At 46.4% G+C, this 12,533-nt stretch overlaps 1 protein-coding gene across 2 annotated transcripts in view; it reads right to left on the bottom strand.

Annotated features, from left to right (window-relative positions):
• The window catches only part of FBXO31 (F-box protein 31), a 40,504-nt gene that overhangs the window by 19,555 nt on the left and 8,416 nt on the right, over positions 1-12,533 (bottom strand). Inside the window, exons 1-3 of one of the 2 annotated variants that reach the window (XM_014536673.1) lie at positions 6,145-6,218; positions 4,910-5,015; positions 1,446-1,532 (exon numbers count right to left, since the gene is read on the bottom strand). The exons of the other annotated variant lie outside the window; for it this stretch is intronic. Of the exons in view, the coding sequence (XP_014392159.1) occupies positions 1,446-1,500 (55 nt within the window). The 5' untranslated portion in view covers positions 1,501-1,532; positions 4,910-5,015; positions 6,145-6,218. Of the gene's footprint in view, positions 1-1,445; positions 1,533-4,909; positions 5,016-6,144; positions 6,219-12,533 lie in introns of those variants that run through there. 2 annotated transcript variants of the gene reach the window in all.

Here is a 12,533-nt window from a genome sequence, read left to right as displayed (position 1 = left end):
CTGCTCACACACACTCCTGACTGCTCACACACACTCCTGACTTCTCACACACTCCTGACTGCTCACACACACTCCTACATGTCCCCCTTGCCATGGTCTTTACTCAAGCAGTTCAGCTCTGGGCCTGATTACACCAACACTGTGGGTGGTGTCCACAGTAGTGCACAGTGCTCAGACACCACCCCAAAGCTGGCTGATCAGTCCTGGCATCTCCACCTCCCCTGGAGTAAGTAAAGTGGGACCAGCGAGCACTTTAGCTAGATGTCCAGAGCCTGGCAGTGGTTAGGAGAAATTCCATAGATGATTCTACTCCTTGTGGTCTGAGTAGGTTTTGTTAGAAATTGTACACTTAAAAGACTTAGAAGTGGGTCTAGTCCACGCAGGCGATGCTGTCACAGGGCACACTTGGCAGGGCTGAGAGAGTAAGCAGCAGGGTTGTCTCTGTACTTCTACAAACGTAAAAACTGCTTTCAGCTCATGCAGATAGTTTTAGTATCTTTCTTGACAACCAAAGTTCATGATCTCCATCTCAACTCAACCTAATAAAAAGTGGAGATAGCCTTAGTCACTGTGGACTATGGCTTAGGAAAATTTCCAGAGCCCAAGTAATGCCAATCAAGAGGAATCAGGTTCTGCCCTAGCTGGTTTGGCTCAGTGAATAGAGCGTCGACCTGTGGACTGAAGGGGCCCAGGTTTGATTCCAGTCAAGGGCACGTACCTTGGTTACGGGCTCGATCCCCAGTCTCGATTCCAGTCAAGGGCATGTACCTTGGTTACGGGCTCGATCCCCAGTCTAGGCAAAGGGGCGAGGCAACCAATCAATGTGTCTCTCTCTCATCGATGTTTCTCTCTCTCTCTCTCTCTGTCTCTCCCCCTCCCTTCCACTCTCTCTAAAAATCAATGGGAAAATATCCTCAGGGGAGGATTAGCGACAACAACAACAAAAGAGGAATCAGATTCTAAATAATGAACTGTTTCTACTACTTTTGTCCATTTTCAGTCTCAGATATAAGTTCCAGACAGATATATATAGGTTCATGTTTATGTAATTTTTTCAAATTCACATATGCTGTCCAAATGTGATCAACTTAAGAAGCCTAGAAGTAAACTACTTACATTTCATTTCTACTCTGTCTGTCCTCTCAGTCTCAATAAATGTTAAAATGTGCATCAACAGAGTGATCATGCTGATACTCCCTCAAAAACAAAAGATGCTGCAGAAACCTGGCCCATATGTACAGTAGCCCCTAGCCACCACTCAGATGTAACCCTGGTCATGGCTGAGCCACAGAGAACGCTGCAGAAAGGTGAAAAGACAGCAAAAGCCAAGGCGGTCAGCTCGCCGTTAGGACCAAAGCATCTGCGTGCTGTGAGTTAGAGGTCCCTCTCCAAGCAGCTTCTGGCCCTGCTCCCCCGCCACAGCCAAAGTAGCAGGAGGTACATACGGCAGGTGTACACATCTCTGTACTCCATGTGCTCGTAATCGGGAAGAATTTTCATAAAACGGCCCGACTTCACGCGAGGGTTTATACCTGAACGACACAGCAGGGAAAGGGCTAAGGATGGTTCCACTTTCACAATGGTATAAACAGTTTTCATATGACTCAACACCTGCTCCCTCACCACCATCCTACTCAACCCCCGGCACCGTAGGAGGCAAGCACTTGACAAAAATGAGAGGCCTGGCTAGAAAGAAAACGTTGTGATATATGTTCACACCAGAAACTCATGATGGCGACAGGCTTGGGACACTCTTCATGCTCACTCTCCTCCCTCTACTGTCCTGGTCAATGGAGCTCACTGAGGTGGGAAAGCAGAGGACGCAGCTTGTGGACAGTTGGAGTGACTGTTTAGGGAGCCCTTGTGCCCCAACTAAGATATTCAGCTTGTATAGTGTGTGCCCAGCGCTTTCCTTTGCTCGTGTTTGTTTTGTTTTGGACATCTGCCAGCTCCTCACTCAGAGGCTTCGCTTCTGAGTCAAGGCTGGCTCACTCTTCCACCTATGCCAGGGGCTAAGGTTGACTTTCTTCCACCACCTGCTCCAGAAGCTAAGTAATTTTCTCCTGGATAAGGCCTTCAAAGCAAACTCACAAAAACATGCGCCTTCACTGTGAAACCTGCTTTAGCTGGTGGCAAATTAAACACTTTGGGACACTAAATGAAGATTATATGAGTCATTCTCTGGATTTCCTGACTGTTTTCAAAGAATCAAGAATCAGCAGTCAAGGGGGCGGGAGCAGGGTGCAGGGGGGCTAGTGCGGGAAAAGGGGATATCTCTGACACTTGTAACAATGAAAATTTTTTTAAAAGAATCAGCCCTAGCCGGTTTGGCTCAGTGGATAGAGTGTCGGCCTGTGGACCAAAGGGTCCCAGGTTGGCTTCCAGTTAAGGGCAGGTACCTTGGTTGCAGGCTCCTCCCCAGCCCAGGCCTTGGTCAGGGCGCATGCAGGAGGCAACCAATCAATGTGCTTCTCTCACATCGATATTTCTCTCTGTCTTTCCCTCTCTCTTCCATTCTAAAAATAAATGGGAAAATATCCTCCAGTGAGGATTAAAAAAAATAAAAGAATCAGCAGTCAAAAGAAATCTCCAGATGTCCCTCTCTGTCCACCCATGCCCCACACGCATGTGTGCTTGTTGACCTCGCCATGGCTCTTGTCCCCTCTCTGTTGCCCACTCCTGACTTACCTCTGGCCACACCATCTCTTGCTCCCTAGCAGTCACTACCCACCTATAGAGAAAAGACTGTTCCTTGACATGACCATTGTCTGTCCTGCAAGCTGAACCTGAGCCAGAACGGAAGTTGCTTTCTGCAAAGCCCCCTTAGAGACTGTTTGATCATAAATGATATTCATTCAGTCCAGCCGGTGTGACTCAGTGGTTGAGCATCAACCCAGGAACCAGGAGGTCATAGTTCGATTCCTGGTCTGGGAACATCCCAAATACCAGACTCGATCCCCAGTAAGGGACGTGCAGGAGGCAGCCAATCAATAATTCTATCTTATCATTGATGTTTCTAAGTTGTTTTCCCTCTCCCTTCCTCTCTGAAATCAATAAAAACATATTTAAAAAAAAATAATGATGTTCATTCAGATATAAATAAGCACCCTCCCTTGCCTCTTGCTATGTGCTGGTTCTGGAACAGGTTGTTGCCCTGACCTGGAAGAGCATGGAAAGTGTTTCCCGTACCTGGTAGCATTCACATACTAGAATGTGACTATCTCCCCTCTACCCCATATATTTCTTTGGTGCCTGTCAAGCGGTGCAGAGATGCATTTCATCCTGCAGCTGCCCGTGACATGCCTTGTCTGTAAGTTTCCCCTAATAAACTCCATTGATTACCAGACTAGAGTGGCCAGACTTGTTCTTCCTTCTTTTCCCTGCTCTCGCTTACGGAGGTAGATTTTTCCATCTCGGGGCTTTTCCCTGGGTCTTCGTGTACAAACACCGCCACCCTGCCCCCCTGTTCCCAGGTACCCTCTCTATATAGGATAGCCACCAGCAGGGCCCAGCCAACCCCTCCCTCACCGCTGAGACGAGCTCCATGGGGGCCTTATTCACCAGGTGTGCTGTCCTCTGGGTGTCACAGCCCCTAATGCCTGGCAGACGTGAGCACCTGGCCCGCTCCAGGACACTACTTTGAGACTCACAACTCTTCAAGAGAGAACAGTCTTCATGCTGCTTTAAGACACTATCATCAAATGGCCAAGGAAACTCAAAAACCAGTTCCCAAAGATAAGAACTTGTCCTATTAGATACTCATAAAAGCCAGTGGACATCCACAGAGCCAGGAAAGCTTTCTTGTGTGTATGTACAGACTGTTGCAGGGAGTGCCTGGTTCTGACTCTAACACCAATGCCAACAGCAAGAGTGAATTCCTCCAACTCTACGGACTGGCTAGATTTAAGACACTGAGCTCTGAATAAAACACTGAGAAATCGAGAGTGGAGCCAGACCCATGTGGGCTCCCATAGAATAAAGGGTAGGAGGGGAGCAAGGGAGCAACCAGCTTCCTGCCTCTGAAACTCTGGGCTTTGGAGGAATCACAGACATTGTTCTTGCTGATGAGATGAGAGGACAGGAAGGGTTACTTCCACGAGACTCACTTCCTCTGGAGAGACGCACATCTTCTGGGGTTGGTGGGGTGTGAAGCAGAGGCAAGAGAAGAAACCAAAGTCTGAAAGTGCACGGGGATGGAGGAGCAGGGAGAGAGGTCTTGAGCAGATCAGCTTTGCAGTGGGGCCCAGGGCTGGGACAGTAACTCAGGAGGCAGTAGCAGGTGTGAAAATGGTGGCTGGGGGCAAGGGTGAAGCCCAAGGTCCACAGGAGGGAAGAGTAGGGGGTGCTAGGAGTTAGCAGAACCGGAGCTGATGTGTGGCAGGCAGAGAGGCCCCGACAACAGCCTTTCCAAGTTTCCAAGTCTCTCTGAGGCAGGTGAGAGGGGACAAGAACTTGGAGGTCACGGCTGAGCCACCAAGAATTGTGCATGGAAGAGGAAGCCCCATGAAGAACTTAGAGCCTTTTGATAGGAAATCAGTCACGGCTGAGCCACCAAGAATTGTGCATGGAAGAGGGACTTAGAGCCTTTTGATAGGAAATCGCCTGAAGTGTGAGCAAATTCTAACACAGAAAGACTAACCAATCCAACACTCCCAAATGGCCAGGGGATCACAGTGTGGAGAGTCTGATGGGATGAGGAAGCGATGAGATGATGAAATCAGCCCAGATATAGAGACTGAACACCGCCTGGGCTTCCCACGGTCAGCCGCTCTGCACAAGTGCCAGCTCTAGCTGTCCTGGGAGTGCAGCCACGTGAAGGAGGGGTGTCTCGGAAGGGGACTCTGAGAGGAACAAATCCACGGAAAAGATGGGATTCAGAGAGTGGCCCCAATTAGTCCCCAGACCTTGCAAGAAAGCCTGGAGCACCCAGATGTTTCCTTGGAGAAGCGTGGCCCTCAGTTCCTGGGTGAGGTGCTTGGTAAGCAGACATCACCTGGTCTTCTTTCAATGGAGAACTGGGTAGAAAGTTCAGGAGAACGTGAAAATCAAAATTTTCTAAGATGGTTTTAAGATGAACACTTAAGGCCCTCTTCAGAATGGTCAACAGGTCAACTTTAAGCCAAAGAGAACTGAGTCATCATTATCTTTCTTACTCTGTTCTTTAATCCCCACCTCCGGGTGCTAAAATAATCCATGCCACACCCCAAGTGGGTGGTGAGTGAGCATGCTGCTTCCTGTGCCTCCGCTGCTCCTGGGCCACATCAGCGTTAACAGGAGCCTTCACAGCCTCCTACAAAGGGGCCCAGGGGAAAGGCCAGCTGGGAAGATACTTGGGGCTGGGGAAGCTCAGAGCACTCAGGGAGTGTTGCTGACGACTCTGGAAAGTAAAGGAAACTGAAGGGAAGACTGAACTGAAGGGCTGGAGCCCAGTGCCAGGCTGGAGGGGAGAGCTGCTCCACAGGCAGCCTGTTAGCTGAGGGAGTCAGCGGGAGGCTCACGGCTCCATTTCCCGGTTACTATCAGCCATCGCACATCTAATCAGGCCATGGACCCAGAATCCAGAGAGAAGGACCCCTCTGGAAGCACCCGAGTTTGTTCCCAGTGTAGATATGTTTCTCCGATCTACAGGTCCTTGACACCTAATATCCTGTTATGGGTTGAAAAATAAGGGTACTGACATGCCCAGAAAGGGAGAAGAGAGGCCCCATCCGTTTTAGTGCTATTACTACCAGTGCTGTCTCTAAAATGTCAATTATACCCTGGCCAATGTGGCTCAGTTGGTTGGGCATTGTCCCGTGCACTGAAAGGTTGCAATTCCCAGTCAGGGCACATGCATGGATTGTGGGCTTAATTCCCGGTAGAGGGCATGCAGGAGGCAACTGATCAATGTTTCCCTCTCACACAGATGTTTCTCTTTCTCCCTCTCCCTTCCTCCCTCTTTCTCTCCTTTCTTCTCTCTCTAAAAATCAATTTTAAAAAATCTTTAAAAAATTAAATAAAAATGTCAATTATGACATTAAAATTAAGGTCTAAGAATGGAACTAGGTTTTCGGTCAAAATAATTTATTATCCATCATTGATGCTCAAGGTGCCTGCTCTTGGAACAAAATTAATGATGGATGAGATGATATTAGATTAACTTACGCTTCGCATAGACATCTCGACAAGATACACCCGTGATCTCCAGCTTCCGTAAGTTTTCACAAACACCATACTCTGTAACAAGAAACATTTACTAGACGTTACAGTCAAGAAATCACAAAGTAATAGAAATAGACCGACAGGAGGGAGAGGAGAAAAGGGAGGGGGAGAGGAAGGGAAGCAGGGTGATGCCTAAGCCTTAGCCATGTCTCGCTAGTCTGATCACACGATTCCAAAACCACACAATCCCCCGCTTATGAATATGGTGTGGCAGGAATTCAGTGTTCGGGAAACAATGCATGTTCCCATGAAAATGAGATTGTCATTGGTGTCAGGGTTCCACAGAGGCCCTTTTAGCCCCGTTAGGCCCACCACACTACTAATTCTATTAAACAAAAACATGGTCCTACATTGAAGACCTAGGCAAGACACGGGAAGGAGGAGCTGGACACCCTCTGCCCTTCTGCACTGGGCTACCTTAGAACAACAGCCCGTCAGGGGATCCTTGACACTCTCTCCACCTCCTGTCCTCCCCTCTCGCCTGGCCCCTAGTGCATCCTCCCTGTCCCTACTCTCATCCCACTACGGCCCCACTATTCAAAATCACACCCTCCCCTCAGCACTTCCCAACCAAAACCTTGGGTTCTTCCGTTCAGATCTCAGTGAGGTTTCAATAGGAAAGCATTGTAATCAACACAAATACAGAACTGCCTGTTGGCTAAGAGCTAACAGTGACAACACCAGCCTCATACCAACCTTTGTGCAGGCTGGGCACCATGCCAAGCTCCTGCCGGGCACCACGACACTCTACCCTGCCAGCAGTCCCTGAGAGAGGTGCTACTGTCATCTCCATTTTAATGATGAAAAGACAGGGGCAGAGAGGTGACTGATTTGCACAAAGGAGCATGGGCTTATGATGGGGACCCAGAATCAAAGCCTGGATGAGAAAGCCTCATAGTTGTGAGCACAGCCCTAGCACAGGTGTGTGCTCTGTAAGCATTTGATGAGGAGTATAAGGGGCCCCTAGGGCAGGGGTGGGCAAACTTTTTCACTCGAGGGCCACAATGGGTTCTTAAACTGGACCGGAGGGCCAGAACAAAAGCATGGATGGAGTGTTTGTGTGAACTAATATAAATTCAAAGTAAACATCATTACATAAAAGGGTACGGTCTTTTTTTTTTTTTAGTTTTATTCATTTCAAACGGGCCGGATCCGGCCCGCGGGCCGTAGTTTGCCCACGGCTGCCCTAGGGCCTCACAGTAATAGCCACCAGGAATCTCACTCACTGTGCTCCTATCAGGTGCAGGCATCCAACTGGGGCTTCATAGAACAGCCTGGTAATAAAATGCTGACAATCACCTCTAAGCCCAGTACTATGCCCCCATCGCAGGGAGGGAAACTGAGGCTTGGTGAGGTTGGTGACTCAGCTGTCATCTGAAATATGGATTGATACAGTCTGGACAGTAGCCGCAGAGCACTGTCTCTCATCTCATCACTTTCGATCAGGCCTGAACCTGCCCGAGGTCTGGTCTTTTCAATGGAATGGATGCTATTAACTCAAATGCTTCCATAACAGTTCGGATTTGACAGTACACAAAGTAGAGCTCAAAATGCACATAGGATGGAAAAGCTATCTCGGGTGAGGCAGTTACTACCCTGTAAACCCCTTTGGTCAGGCCTGCTTTTCCCTACCGCCACTGTCAAACAGACATGAAGTTCAAGACCTAAAACCATGGCCTTGCTCATTATCAGGCAAAATACACCTGTCTATCCTCTTGCCAAGAGGAATGTGGACTCCATTCTAGAATAGAGATCGCCAACCTTTCGGACCTCATGGACCACTGGTTGGAGACCGCTGTTCTAGAAGATTATACAGATTATAAGCACTTCTGAGGAAACACAAATTATGAAATATGCTGAGAATCTGGGGCAGGGGTAAAATAATGTGGGCACGTGACATGAGTTTTCAGCAATCTGAGAGACTAGTTTGTGAAAATCCTTGCAGACCACTCCTGGTTGGTGAAACAAACAAGAACAACTTGTCTACCCCACTCTCACCGAGAAGAGTTCTGCTCTATATTAAATTATCTTAACACTTTCCTGTGGCTCTGTGATGCCAAGTGGCTCCCGCTGAACACCACCAGTCATTGTCACTACTTTGTCCAGTTCTCCATAAACACACTTTATCCTTCTCTTGTAAAAACGATGCACTTCAAAATTGTTACTGCAGCCCAGCCGGTGTGGCTCAGCAGTTGAGTATCGACCTATGAACCAGGTCATGGTTCAATTCCTGGTCAGTCCCCAGTGTGGGGTGTGTAGGAGGCAACCGATCAATGATTCTCTTTGATCATTGATGTTTCTACCTCTCCCTTCCTCTCTGAAATCAATAAAAATGTATATTTTTAAAAATTGTTACTGCATAGTAATATTGTTGCTTTGGTTTGCTTTCTGTGTGGCTTTCGAAGGCCAGCTCCTTTTCTCAGTTCCAGCGTGCTACGTGCACGAAGCAGCCAAGGACCAGCCTCTTTCTGCCAACCAACAAAGCGCTTTGATTGTGGGGCAGGAGATGTGGCAAGGTGTCCTCCTTTGAAATGCATACTTTTGTAATATGTGTTAGTACTGAAGGCCAATGGTTATATACAGGGCGAGCCCTGAAATGCATCCATCTGTGCTCTTGTTGCTGATGGCCTTTTGTGAGGCACTGAGACTGTCCCTTGGGCATTCCTCTGTGCTCAGACTGTGGAAGGCTAGTGACTTGGCTCATGGTGTCTATGAATCCAGTTACTCTAACCTGATAGAAACTACCATTGCCCCTCATTAATCACTTGGACTTCTGAGTGATTCTAAGGTTTTTATCAAGGATGATCAGATCATCATAAATCTCCGTGTACTTTGTCAACAAATGGTATTGCTAATAGCACATAGTGAGAGTGGCTATATTTGCAACTTTGAGATACATAGGGGTGAAGGCACAACCAGATAAAGCATCCACAAAACGCCATTAATAATCAGAAGAAAAGCAAGTGCTAACGAATACAGCAATCCTTAGGGGGACTTTTCTTAATGTCCCCAAAAGATTACAACAAATCCACCAAAGTGGAATCATGTCATTCTGACCCAAATGTTCCTGTAAATGTTCGGTATTTTCCACATGATGGAATTTTTTTTTAATATATTTTATTGATTTTTTACAGAGAGGAAGGGAGAGGGAGAGAGAGTTAGAAACACAGATGAGAGAGAAACATCGATCAGCTGCCTCCTGCACACCCCTCACTGGGGATGTGCCCGCAACCAACGTACCTGCCCCTGACCGGAATCGAACCTGGGACGCTTGAGTCCGCAGGCCGACGCTCTACCCACTGAGCCAAACAGGTTGGGCAGAATTTTTTTTTTTTAAACAGTGGCCAAGAACAATTCCACATCCTCTAATTGTTCTATAAACCTTCCCATACGTCATTAAGGGAAAATGCCCTGAAAATAGCTTTAAGGCCAGTGTACTTGCCTGTACTACATATCCTTCATTCCAGAAAGCCTAACAAGTGTTAACTCTATCCTTTGGCAGAGATCCCATCTGAAATGATTAAAAGCACACCAAACCATGTTGCCTACTGCTGCTCTTAACACCTGGTCACAAGTATACTCATGTTTCTGTGCCCAAACGTTGCTGACTGGTCACAAGTTAACTCGTGTCTTTTTCTCAACTCATCAGTCAGTATTTTCTGAGACGTGACAAGCAATACATCTAATTCTTCCCATCCATCTTTTATTCTGGCAAAAGTTTTAAAAAAGACATGTTGTGGCAGAGAAGAACATTTGAGTGAATTATGTGCAGACACTTTGTCTGATTGGCTGGGTGACTTTGATAGTCAGCTGGAAGACAGTACTTTGTTGGAAGATAGTAATGAGTCTGACATTAGACCATCATGAAGGCAAAAGAGAAATGTGATAGTATCTCTGACAGTGAAAGTGATTCTGAAGAATGGGCAGAAAAAGACATTTTACCAGCCTTGAAGGATTATACAAATATTTCAGACACAACTGTTCCATTTGAAGACCCCTAAAGTATAAGTGAAGCAACCAATTTATTTTTTGATAAGGATTTTTTTCTATCTCATTATGTCTCAAACCAATTTATACCATCACCAAATACAAAAATAGTGCAAAACCTCTGCTCAAACTTCAACATGGATGGATGTTACTTATATAGATACTAGAGGCCCGGTGCACGAGATTCGTGCAGGGGGGAGGGGGGGAGAATGTCCCTAAGCCTGGCCAGTGCCCTTTTGCAGCCCAGAAGCCCTCAGGGATGTCCAACTGACGTCTTAGCACTGCCACAGAGGCGGGAGAGGCTCCTGCCACCACCGCAGCACTCACCAGCCATGAACGGCACTCCCTCTGTGGTCAGTGTACGTCATTGCAACTGCTGGTTCTGCCGTTTGGTCAATTTGCATATTAGCCTTTTATTATATAGGATAAATAAGTTTCTTGATTTAATTATATTGATGGGACTAATGAAGAAGCCAGAATGGAAAAATTACTTGTCAACCAATCCTTTGAGTCATCCATAGTTCCAAAAACTATGACCTAAGAGGTTAGAGCAAATACTTACATTCTTTCATCTGAATGATAATTCACAAACAACATGTAACAAAGACCGTCTTTACAGAGTCAGACCTCTTTTGGATCACTTTATCTCGAAACTTCAATCTTTACATATAGCAAAGCAGCAGTTGTCACTCAATGGAGAGGACGCATAAGATTTAAGACATACAATCCGGCAAAAATAACAAAATATGGAATTTTAGTAACGATGCTTTGTGAAAGTGAGAATGGCTATATTTGCAACTTCGAGATATACAGGGGTGAAGGCAAAAAGTTACAACAGACGATATCATCCATCTTACGGCCTTTTCTTGGTTCTTGGTATCATATTTACCAAAATAATTACTACAACAGCGTGTCTACAGCTGAACTCTTATTGAAGAACAAAACACTGGTTTGTGGAACAGTAAGGGAGAATCATGGGTTGCCCAAACTACTGAAAGTAGCCAGCCACATGGGTGAGTTCTGGCTTGAACTAGCTGGTCAGCAAGGTGTTAAGTATGGGATTTGGTGTTGCAGGCTGTCAATTCAAAAGTTTCCTTACTAACCTAGCACATAAGGTAATTTATGAAATTATTTTTTGAAAGCATCTACCCCAAAGATGGCAACAAAGTATTAAAAAGTTGGGAAGGGGAGGTCACAGTTCAGTTCCCGGTCAGGGCACCGGGTTGCAGCTTGATCCCCAGTTTGGGGTGTGCAGGAGGCAGCCAATCCATGATTCTCTCTTATCATTGATGTGTGTGTGTGTGTGTGTGTGTGTGTGTGTGTGTGTGTGTGTCCCTCTCTCTTCCTCTCTGAAATCAATAAAAATATATCTTTTTAAAAGTTGGGATGGGGGAGAAAAATGGGTGAGCTGGACTTTGAGAAAATTTATAAAATCAAATGGTCATACTCTGGTAAACAGTCTGGTGCATTTTCTCAAACAATAAAACATAGAATTGCCACATGATCCATTTATTATTCTACTTCTGGGTATACAAACAAAATAAATTGAAAGCAGGGACTCAAATATCCATGTTCACAGCAGCATTACTCACAATAGCCAAAAGGTGGAAGTAACCCAAGTGTCCATATGCAGATGAACGGATAAACAAAATGTGATCCATCCATAAATTGGAATACTATGCAGTCTTTAAAAGAAAAGAAATCCTGACACATGCTACAATGTCCTCAAGGATGAGCCTTGAGGACATTATGCTGAGTGAGATAAGCTAATCACAAAAGGGCAAATACTATATGGTTTCATTTACTTAAGGTCCCTAGAGGAGTTGAATTCATAGAGACAGAAAGGAGAATGGTGGTGGCTAGGGAGTGGGGAATGGAAAATGGGGAGTTCTTTTTTTGTTTATCTCACTTGTTGAAAGTATGACAGATGACCCCTACTCCTGCCCCCGCACGGACCCTCTTGCACCCTGCTCCTGCCCGCTCCCCAGGCCTTCACCACACTATTGTCTATGTCCATGGGTTATGCATACATGCATGTAAGTTCTTTAGTTAATGTCTTCCTGCCCCCCCCCCACTTACTTCTAAAATATGTCAGTCTGTTGCATGCTTTAATGTTGGGGAGTTAGTTTTTAACGGCAGCTGGAAAGAGCTATGGAGACCAGATGGAGGGTAATGGTTGCACAACAATGTGAACTTACTTGATGCCACTCAACTGCACACTTAAAAAATTGGTTGCTGTAACCGGTTTGGCTCAGTGGATAGAGCGTCAGCCTGCGGACTGAGAGGTCCCAGGTTCGATTCCGGTCAAGGGCATGCACCTTGGTTGCAGGCACATCCCAGTAGGG

The sequence above is a fragment of the Myotis brandtii genome, unplaced genomic scaffold (assembly GCF_000412655.1).
Source record: "Myotis brandtii unplaced genomic scaffold, ASM41265v1 scaffold165, whole genome shotgun sequence".
Classification (NCBI taxonomy): domain Eukaryota; kingdom Metazoa; phylum Chordata; class Mammalia; order Chiroptera; family Vespertilionidae; genus Myotis; species Myotis brandtii.
Note: the sequence above shows the minus strand (reverse complement) of the source record. Positions and strands in the feature narration are given on the sequence as shown.